The sequence below is a fragment of the Etheostoma spectabile genome, chromosome 20 (assembly GCF_008692095.1).
Source record: "Etheostoma spectabile isolate EspeVRDwgs_2016 chromosome 20, UIUC_Espe_1.0, whole genome shotgun sequence".
NCBI classification, from domain to species: Eukaryota; Metazoa; Chordata; class Actinopteri; order Perciformes; family Percidae; genus Etheostoma; species Etheostoma spectabile.
In genome coordinates this window covers 26030908-26041333 of record NC_045752.1, presented here as the reverse complement: position 1 = coordinate 26041333, position 10426 = coordinate 26030908, and the positions used below count along the sequence as shown (strand labels likewise).

At 39.9% G+C, this 10426-nt stretch overlaps 1 protein-coding gene across 1 annotated transcript in view; it reads left to right on the top strand.

Annotated features, from left to right (window-relative positions):
* The window catches only part of ak7b (adenylate kinase 7b), a gene marked incomplete at its 5' end in the record, with an annotated part of 11533 nt that extends 1423 nt beyond the window's left edge, over nucleotides 1–10110 (top strand). The window contains 16 exon segments of the mRNA XM_032500629.1: nucleotides 621–729; nucleotides 1422–1516; nucleotides 1756–1857; nucleotides 1949–2032; nucleotides 2966–3054; nucleotides 3202–3292; nucleotides 3848–3925; nucleotides 4678–4827; nucleotides 5439–5567; nucleotides 5681–5786; nucleotides 7101–7217; nucleotides 7314–7376; nucleotides 8212–8409; nucleotides 8986–9206; nucleotides 9699–9857; nucleotides 9953–10110. Of these exon segments, the coding sequence (XP_032356520.1) occupies nucleotides 621–729; nucleotides 1422–1516; nucleotides 1756–1857; nucleotides 1949–2032; nucleotides 2966–3054; nucleotides 3202–3292; nucleotides 3848–3925; nucleotides 4678–4827; nucleotides 5439–5567; nucleotides 5681–5786; nucleotides 7101–7217; nucleotides 7314–7376; nucleotides 8212–8409; nucleotides 8986–9206; nucleotides 9699–9857; nucleotides 9953–9991 (1830 nt within the window). The 3' untranslated portion in view covers nucleotides 9992–10110.
* Nucleotides 10111–10426: the final 316 nt, after the last annotated feature.

The following is a 10426-nucleotide window of genomic DNA, read 5'->3' as shown; positions in this document are numbered from 1 at the left end:
GGACTGCAGGGCCAGGGATTGAACCACCAACCTTCCAATTGGCAGACAACTGCTCTACCACTGAGTAATCCAGTGGAATTTCGGATCACAGATTGGATCAAATCTTGGAAATGGTTTTTTTTTTAAAGCAAAAGAGGGATTCCGAACGAAAATCAGATCATATAATCCGATTTTACATTTGATGCCCTTGGGGGTCAAAGGGCAGGTCGGGTCCAGGTCAACTGTAACATTGGATTACATGATCTGATGTTAGTTCGGAATCCCTCTTTTGCTTTGAAAATCTGAATCTGAAATCTGAAATCACTCTGGATTACTTTTGAAAAACTGGTTCCAGGGGATTTGGGATTAAATAATACACACATACAATAAAAAAAAATAACGGCGTAAAATACACCAAAATATACTGTGTGCCACACAACCAATCAGGAAGAGAATCCATGTCCAACACATACAGCCTTTGCGTTTCAGTCTCATTAATGCTGTCGTGTTGTGGGGTTTGCTTTTGGGTTGTGGGTTTTGCTGTCATGGTTTGCACTTCAGGGCCACCGTAACTTAAAGATCAACTTAAATCCAGGAATTCTGACATTTCTTATTGATGTTTTGCACTGTACGTATGCAAGCAACCGAACAGGGAGGAGCTACTTTCAAAGCTGATGGACTGTGATGTTGTCATCTACAACATTAGCCAGCACAGCGATCAGCTGGAGGAGGCCCTCTGGGCTGTTTCAGGTAAGGCTTCTCTATTGGCTGGTTGATAGCTTTACAGGCTGTTCATTTAAAGTTTTCTCAAGACTGTTTACACTTCTTCTATTTAATGTGAACAAATGCATTTAGAGTATGTAGGCTTACATAGGTTTGATGTTTAATATTCAATCAGAAATCAACATTATCTGTTCTGTAATGATTACTTGAGGTGCTGGCATGGTACCCAGTACTCTTATCTTTAATTGCCTGTAGTGTTACATTCATATTTTTTCTTAATGTTGCTCACAGGTACAGCCCCTTGGGGGACTATCCGTCTGTTCTCAGAAATACCACTACAATCATTAATAATTTCAAAACATAAGTCCCATCGACCACTTCTGTGTCTAATGCCAGAAACTGACCTAAAGTTCTGTCTAATACAAATAGGTGATTTCTGTTTGGTTTATGTAATTGCTAATGCCTTTAAATATCATATCTGTAGATAAGTTTTGAAGATAATATGTAACTTTGCAACTATGTCTGAATTCATGTTTTCTACCTTTAAAAATGGCCTTTTTAAACAAAACAATAGGGAGAGATTGGCTACAGCCTAAACCTTAGCATAATCTGAAAAGCAACGAATTTGTAGAAAATAGTTAGATGTAATAATTTTGATTATACTAATAATACTTTAATTAATGAATCCGGTAATGAATACTCTTATATTGTGTTTGTAGCTCTCCACAATGAAATGGACCATTTTTCTGGACCAAAGATGTTCATCCTCGTCTCCACGGTGATGACCTGGGCCTGCAGCAACCCACTCAGTCCTGTAAGTGGACACATACAGCACCTTTGGCTAGCCTAACATGTCATTTTTTTTTTATAACTCCTTTCCTGAATTTTAATTGTTTTCCTGAGTGTTAAAGGTTTGCTATTATTTCCAGTCTCAGCATGCACTATGCAGTCTATAACATGTATAAAATAATACTTACAAGTAGTAAAAGTATGAGTATAAAGGATACTTTTGTTGTAAGTAGCATCCCTCTTGTTGTCTGTATCGTGTAACAGGATGCCATTTTCACTGATGAGGAATACAGGAAAAGAAGACCACATCCCAACTTCACACAACACATTGACCTGGAGAGGAGGGTGGTCAAAATGGGCAAAACTGTGAGTTTTAAAATTCCTTTACATTTGGTATAAGAGAGACACACACATGTGATTGATACATATAACTCTGTCACATGGCCGTTGCTTTTAGAACAGGACATTGTTCTCAACATACGTGGTAGCCTCAGGACTTCAGTACGGGATGGGCGAGCAGGTCTTCCACTTCTTTTTCAAGGTGAGATTTTAAAAACAACTGTTTCTGTTCACATTTACGTACACAACCCCGCAGATTCCAAACCAAAAGGGGGTCAGACTCGTTTTCAAATGTCTCCGATACAGGGGTAGGAAACACCAGAGCAGGGGGAATGAGAGATGTGTAAACGCAGCAAAAGATATGAGTTTTTAAACCAAAATGTAGCAATGTAAATGTAGCCTGACTCATTTCACTCATCAGTTGATATGGCGCACTGCAGATATCAGACTCAAAGGCCAAAGACCAACACCAAAGATACCCCTATTTCTATTTTAACCCTCCTGTTATCCTCGGGTCAAATTTGACCCCTTTGAAAAATGTCTATATCTGAAATATGGGTTTCTTTTTAACCAAATTACCACAAAAAATGGATTAGATTCCTTACATCATCCTGCATATATTCAAATATTTGTTCTTATTTTTTTATTGCTATTATTATTATTATTATTTCATGTACATTGTATGTATGTAAAAAGTATCCTAGTATTTCATTTATATTTATATTCTGTGCTGTATGACTGATGTATGTTTGCTGCTGTAACACCATCTTTTCCCATTTTTTCGGGATCAATCAATAAATATCAATCTATCTTACACTCTTTGCAAATACAATTGATCACTTTCATTCCTGACTAAACTCATCTGTTCGTTTCTCTGATCTTAACTGTTAGTCAAAATAATTAATAATTTCTGCTTTTTTAATTCAAATATTAAGTATAATATTATATAAAGGAGGATTATTGACCAAGGACAAAACAAGCTGTGGCGCTGATAGTCTTAATTATTTTTGTATCAACTCATTTGGCAATGGCTTGTTGGCATTTATTAATACAAACCAGTCACACACTACAATCATTGTGTTATGTGTGAAATTGCTTCCCACGTGTCACTAATTGAACTAATCTGTATCATTAGACATCATGGCTGGGACAGGAACATGAAATACCTGTGTTTGGAGACGGCAACAACGTTGTCCCCACGATTCACGTCACTGACCTGGCAAGGTTGGATACGCCTTGCATGATTCTTTTCAATAGCTTCTGAACGACAAAAGGCGTTAAATAATCTGACCTACAGATTTATGACATCGACAATGAGATATAAAGTCATTATTTATATAATAAGAAAGGTGTGATTTCTTTGTGAGACAGTGTGATTCAGAATGTGATTGAACATCAGCCCAAGAAGTATTACCTGCTAGCTGTGGACAATTCCAACAATACCATGGAGGAGATTGTGAAGGTGTGTGTACCAACTGATCTGAAATCTTTTGTCTAAATTAGACACGTGTTGGCCTGTAACGATTATTACATAATTGTCTAATTGTCAACTTATTTTACATAATCGTGGTTTCTTTGTTTAACCGTAATTAATTGCTAACGTTAGCTAAGGTCTAAAGGCGTGTGACCTCTAAATGTAGATTTAGTTTAGATATGCCAAATTGTAAATTTATAACTGATTATTGGTTGGACTATCTATTTTAGTATTATTTCAGTTGTCAGTTGTTGGCACTTGACGGTTTACATTTCACAGTGTGTCGGTGTTATTACATTATCTGGCTCCCATGACAGTGATATACCCATTGAAAATGTAATTAAGCCTGTTATGTAAAAATAAAAAAATGAATTTGTTAGAATACCCGATCAATCTAGAACTTTACTGTAATATGAAAACAAAACAATGTATCGGGTTTTATTACATTTGGGACACTGTGATCCATAAATATGTTCAACCATGCTTGATGCAGTATGTTTTCTACATACAGATGAAATGATATGTGAGTTCTCTGTCCAACAGGCAGTCGCCTCTGTACTTGGACCAGGGAAGATCCAGAAAAGGCCATTTGAGGAAAGCTTCCTCACACAGGACCTGAGTGTATGTTGTACCGTTTTAAATTACAATTACTTTACTGCAATGAAGAGTTTGTTTTTATGTGTGTAGTATGGCTGAAATATTTATGGTCTTGCTCCAGTATTGCTATTGAACTAGAAATGAAGGCTGACTTCCTCCCAGCTCAACATTTCCAGAGCCTTGACAACATAGTCCAGCATTTTTAGAAACACACTTATTTGCTTTTTTTCTGAGAGTGAGATGAGAAGATGGAAATATATATGTATATAATATATTCATGTTTGCGTGTTGCTGAAATCAGGACATGGTTAGTTTTGCTTAGCATTAAGAAAACCAGGAAAACCTGGCTCTGTTCAAAGTCAAAAATATACCCACCAACAACTCTAAAGTTACTGAATATACATTATATCTGGTGTGTTTAATGTGTACAGGAAAGGAAATTTAAAAATGACAACTGTGACTTTGTGCAGCTTCCTGGAGTCTCGTCATCACAGCGAGATGGCCAGGTTTGGTGTTGTTGCATCTGTACAGAGACAAAAAATCCAAAGCCTGTGCTTTCTGACCCAATCTGGCAACCCGTCCTACAGCAAGTGGTGCTGCAGAGTATTGCCTGGCAGATGATAAACTGCTGTTCTAAATAAAATAGGACATAGGACATGAGATTGCTATCCATGTTTTCATCACACTCACGGAAATAATAAGGAATCAGCTTATTTGTGGTTATTTGTTGAATCATCCTTTTTAAGATCTATTGACATGTTATTTCCCCTTGACAGGTAATGGAAATTGATTCCTTGCTGGTCAACCTATGCATGGAGGCTATCCATGTAAAGGAACTGTTCTCTATGAACTGGCTGTGTGAGTCTGGTCTGGTGGAGAACATAGAGCTTATTGTAGAGGAATACCGGCAGAGCAGGGGACTACTGGTACGTACTAAAGCACAACCATGTCCCTGTCCAAAGAATACACAACAAAAACAATTGAAATCATTATGAAATGGTGAACTATACAAAACATCATAGGTTTAGAGTTGCTACTTTTCCCAAATGTCTGAAAATTCTAATATCAGTCAGGTAGAAAGCAGAGGGAGGGGTGTTTTTTGATCATGCACAACTTAACAAAACATGCAAGAATTAAATCCCCCTTCCAATACCAAGGATATAGTGCCATGCAACCAGTCATGCCAAAAACACTTATGCACTTCAATAGCCAAAAGACAACGCTGGAGTGTTTTAATCCAAACCACCATCTTTTTACTAAACTAAACGAGTCGTTTTGGTGCCTGAAATGAACTGTCATCGCCGCATGATGCTCACTTTTTCTGGGTAAACTACCACGGCTCCTGATAGGACCGTCATCTGACGGTGCCTGTCGCCGGCTCACAGTCACCTATTGGCGGCTAAACAACTGCTGCTGGTAGCCGGTGTCCCGGAGCTCTGTATTGGCAGACTGTTCATGTTACAGCGCTTTAAAATTGCACCCTGATGACAGTTGTATTGGTTCTTATTAAGTTGATAATTAAGTGTGTTCTCTGCAGCCCATCCGCCTGTGTGTACTGGGTCCTCCTGCCGTGGGAAAGAGCACAGTGTCCAAACAGATCTGTCGTTACTATAAACTCCATCACGTCACGCTGAAGGAGACCATCTCTGAAACCATTGCACAACTGGTGAGCTTCTCCTAAGGCACACCAACACACATGCACAAATAGACATATATACATTTCATGACCTGTACACGTCTTTAATGTCCTTACAATTCCATTTCTGTCCCCATTTCTAGGAAGATAATGTAAAGAATGTTGATCCAGATGGAGACAATGATGACTTTGAAGCTGAGGCCAAGAAGCTGCTGAACAGCCTGAAGGAGAATATGGAGCACCACGGAGGTACACATTGTTTATTTGCCCGCTACCACTTGCATACACTCCTAGAAACACCCACTTAGTCTGTCCTTCTCACTGATTAGTCCTTGGTTCATGTCAGAATTCATCCCCTTCCTTTGTGTTCAGTGTCAGTTTGACGAGAGCAGTGAAGAAGAGAGACGTCAGGCGAAGCAAAACGCTCCCACTATAGTGAAGAAAAGGGAGTGTTTACCCCCTGTCAGAGACTGTTGGATTTTGGGAATTATAATCCCGTTTTGCACAGTATTTTTGTTTTAAAGCTGCAGTAGGTAGAAAGGAAAATAATGGAAGAATTTTAGTAGAGTGAGAGCCCTCTCCCTCTCCGTCCTGCCCCTCCCATTAGATGATCAAGGGCATACAGTAACATTTACGACTACTTGTTATTATTCTGAATAGCAAGGGGGCAATGAAATCACAATAGAACTTGAAATACTCTGCCCTGAATTTATCTGGGCCCGTGGCCTTATCACTTGGAACGGATTATACTGCCGCTTTAAATTTTCTGTGAAATTAGAGTCTAGATCAACTTTGTCAGATTCACTTAGTTTGGGCATTTACCTGAATCTGGAAAAAATGATCATATCATCATCAGATGCATTACTAGATGTAAATAAATTTGCATAGAGTTCTCTAAAGTATTTATTTATATATTAAGGATTAAATAATAATTTTTTAAAATGGTTAATAAATAAATAATCCCAGAGGACGACTACTTTTTTTTTTAAATAGACTGCTTGGCCAATAATTTGCCTGGTTGATCAGCATTTGCTAATTGACCTGAACACTGAAGATGGTAATATATATGTTCTTTGATATGATACCATGATACAGTATACTGTAGATCTTTTATGGACAAAGAAGAATGTCAGATCTTCTCTGTTGCATGAAGCTAGACCTCACTTTGGCTGTTTACACCTTTCCTTTTTTATATATATTTATTTACAAGAACTTCACAAGACATTATTTTTGGCTCGTACAACTGCTTTAAAAGATTCGAAACAGCACTGATATAATTACCTGACAAAAACTCATCCATATACTCTTGAAAATGAGGTAAGGACAAATTAAAAGACATGGTATGGGGATTGTGATCTGAAATCAAGATTCCATGGTATTTTGTTTGCAATACATTTGAGATTATCTTAGATTACATTGGGGTTGACCGTTCTTTTTTTAAATCTGTCTTCAGGTCCTCCAACTTTATGGAAGTGCAATACTAAATCTTAGGAATGTCCCTTTAAGATTTTTTGTTTTTTGCCACAATATGTCAACGTCTTTCTCCATTATGTCTTTTGGAAGATGAGCTGTTGGTGAAAGTGGTGAAGGACAAGCTGATGTCTAATCCATGCAGAAACCAGGGCTTTGTTCTTGACGGCTTTCCCAAGACGTATGAACAAGCCAGAGAGCTCTTCTATGGTGAGACACTGACACATACTGTAGTACAGTAGCTGCACTACTGCGTACTATCTGTACATACTACATCTGTATGTTTTGTTTTTATTTATTTTTCAGCTGAAGATGAATCCGAAGATGGAACATCCCAGATGTCATCATACAAAAGGAAGGTCATGCCAGGTCTCTGTAGTGGTATTTACCATGGAGAAAGTCACAGTTAAATGTTATGTAAGCATACTTGTAGACCTTCACAAGGACAAACTACAAATATTTCACTCTAAACAAAGAACAAGTTGCAACGAGTTTTCAACAATCACAAAAATGTCCATAGGGATATTAGTGTATATCGACAACGTTCCACTTCCGGGTTTGTTCAGGTGCTGCCAGAAATTCCTCCGGATGTCCCTCTTTACAGGCCGGATGTCCGTCCCTTTCCTCGGTCTCTGTGTTGGCGTTCTAACCTCCAGTGGATTTCAGAGGACTATGGTGACCTGGTCCTCAGATCTCTGCAGGGTAAATCCAGACAGCTAGCTAGACTATCTGTCCAATCTGAGGACTATGGTTACCTGGTCCTCAGATCTCTGCAGGGTAAATCCAGACAGCTAGCTAGACTATCTGTCCAATCTGAGGACTATGGTTACCTGGTCCTCAGATCTCTGTAGGGTAAATCCAGACAGCTAGGTAGACTATCTGTCCATTCTGAGGACTATGGTTACCTGGTCCTTTGAATCATGTACACACGTTCCACCAAAACAAGTTCCTTCCTGAGACTATTTAGCAGCGGCACCGTTTCTCCGTCGGTTGCTTAGCGCCGCCCAACATGATTGTCATTGGTTTAAAGAAATTGCAATAAACCAGAGCGCGTTTTTTTCCCTTCACGGAATGCTGTGTGGACTAGCCAGACCCTCTTCCGCAGCGCTGCAGAGGAGGATCTGGCAAAGCAAGACCATAGGGATATTTCTAAAAAGGCTTGAGTGTTATAGTATCTGTAATAGTTGGCCTGTGTGTGTCACAGAGTTTGTGTTCTGCCTGGATGCGTCGGATGCCTTCCTAAAGGATCGGGTGATGAACCTGCCTGAAAGGCAGGTACAGGAGCACAACTACAATCAGGAGCACTTCCTGCAACAACTGGCCAGATACAGAGAGAACAACGCGGAAGATGATACTGTTGTAAACTACTTTGATGAGATGAACATCACCCCTCTGTGCCTGGGTAATCCATGAAGCATGATATACCTGTAGTAAAGAAGGGTTCGTTGGCTAAGCTGTATGTTCACCCTTCACCACAAATAGTGGTGAAGGGTGAGTACAAAGGCCATAAAGGGACTTGGGGAATTTTTCTTTTGTGAAAGTTTCTTGTGCGCCCCAGAAAGTATCTTGTGCGCACAAGAAACTTTCTGGTGAGAACATGAAAGTATCTCACGCTCACAAGAAACCAATCCAAGGCTAGCAAAAAAAGTACTGTTAACGTAATGTGTGAAAGTTAATGTACAGTTATGTCATCTTTAAGTTTGTTGATGCCATTATCAGGTACATATTGTTGCTTTTTCAGAAAGAGGAATGCCTCCTCCTCTGTAGCCATTCTGACTGGTACTCAGATTGGTTTCTCGTGTGCAACAGAAGAAAAAAAAATTCACAATGCCCCTTTAGGGGCTCAGTAGATGAGGCCCAAATGAAAAATGTATTCAAGTCGGCATTGAGTGAATTTGCCATAGATTCAGCCTATCGCTGACGGATATTTTCATCATGTCTAACCTTACTGTGTTCTGTACTCTGCCGTCCTCTCCAGAGATAACCAGCAGCAATGAACCTGACTGCCTGCTGCTGATGCAGAAGATCTTCGACACGGTGGGCCAGCCCAGGAACTACGGCCCTAGCAGCCAGGAGGTGGAGGAAGAGGAGAGGAGGAAGGCTGAGGAGAAGATGAGAAGAGAGGCACAGGAAAAGGCCGAGGAGGAGAGGAGGGAGGCAGAGGAGGCCAAGCACAGGGCTGCATGCTGGGAGGAGTGGGTAGGTACTGGGGGGAGAGCTGTGTGAGCTGGATGTAACATATCCTATCACATTTGATGTTAAGGCTCAGTATTGTTGGGTTGACAATTGGTGCTTTCACAATATATGCACATTTCTGTCAGTTATAACATTGTACTCACTAAAAATAAAACAATCAGATCAATGAGACTGGTTTGAAACCCATACCCAGATTTATGTATTGAAGAAAAAAAAGCTGAAAAGCAAAACGATTACCCAAAATGCCCGTTTTAAATATCCATCACAGTTTACAGACCAACTCACCGCTTCAACTTTGACATTCTTCTCTTTACTTACTGTAGATGTGTTTACACAGTTTTCCTGTGCAATAAGCAACATTTCAGGTGCACTCATTTTTATACTTCCCGGTATGAAAAACTCAAGTTCTACTAAACCAGTGTATCCTTTAAGTGAGTTTGATAGTGAGAGTCAATAGTGTAGATTCAGTTTGATGCATTGCAGTATGTGTGTTAGACTCGAGATTTGGAGGAGGTGAGACAGCAGGAGGAGGAGCTGCTGGAGGCCCAGTCCGTCCCCATGAGGAACTACCTGATGGAGCACGTCATGCCCACTCTGACCCAGGGCCTGATCCAATGCTGCACAGTCCAACCACAGGACCCTGTGGACTTCCTGGTATTACCCTCAGTGCTGCTTATCACCTAATTCTTATCATCTGGCTTCACTTGATTTTGATCATGGTCCTTTTTTTTTGGTTTGTCTCATTCCAGGCGGAGTTCTTGATCAAGAAAAATCCATTTAGCTACTGAGAGTGGGGGTAATTTCTTCTGGTTGCACCTGCACACGTGTAAAATACAAACCAACTGAAATGAAATTGTTTTTTCTCTTAATTTTCCCGAGGTCTTTAGTATATTAAAACTGAAGTCAATTACGTGCATCATGTCTGGTAGAGCAAAACCTCCTGGAGTCGTTTAGACTTGTCCCAGTATTCCAGCCATCGCATGCCAAGTGTCCCTCGGTTCATGCTGGGATTTTGATTATGTCTGATTTGTAAGTGGCCCATTCTGCTGCCCCTGTTGTATTTACACACAGTTTTGTTTGGGCTCTTGTGTGCCGGCCATTGCTTAAAAGCACCCTAAAAATGCGGATGAAAGTGTGTATGAAGCCAAAAGCTAATTAGGAAGTTAATTTGCGTAATGAACTTGGTAAACTCCAAAGTAGACACGCTCGGGCCATAATTGCTT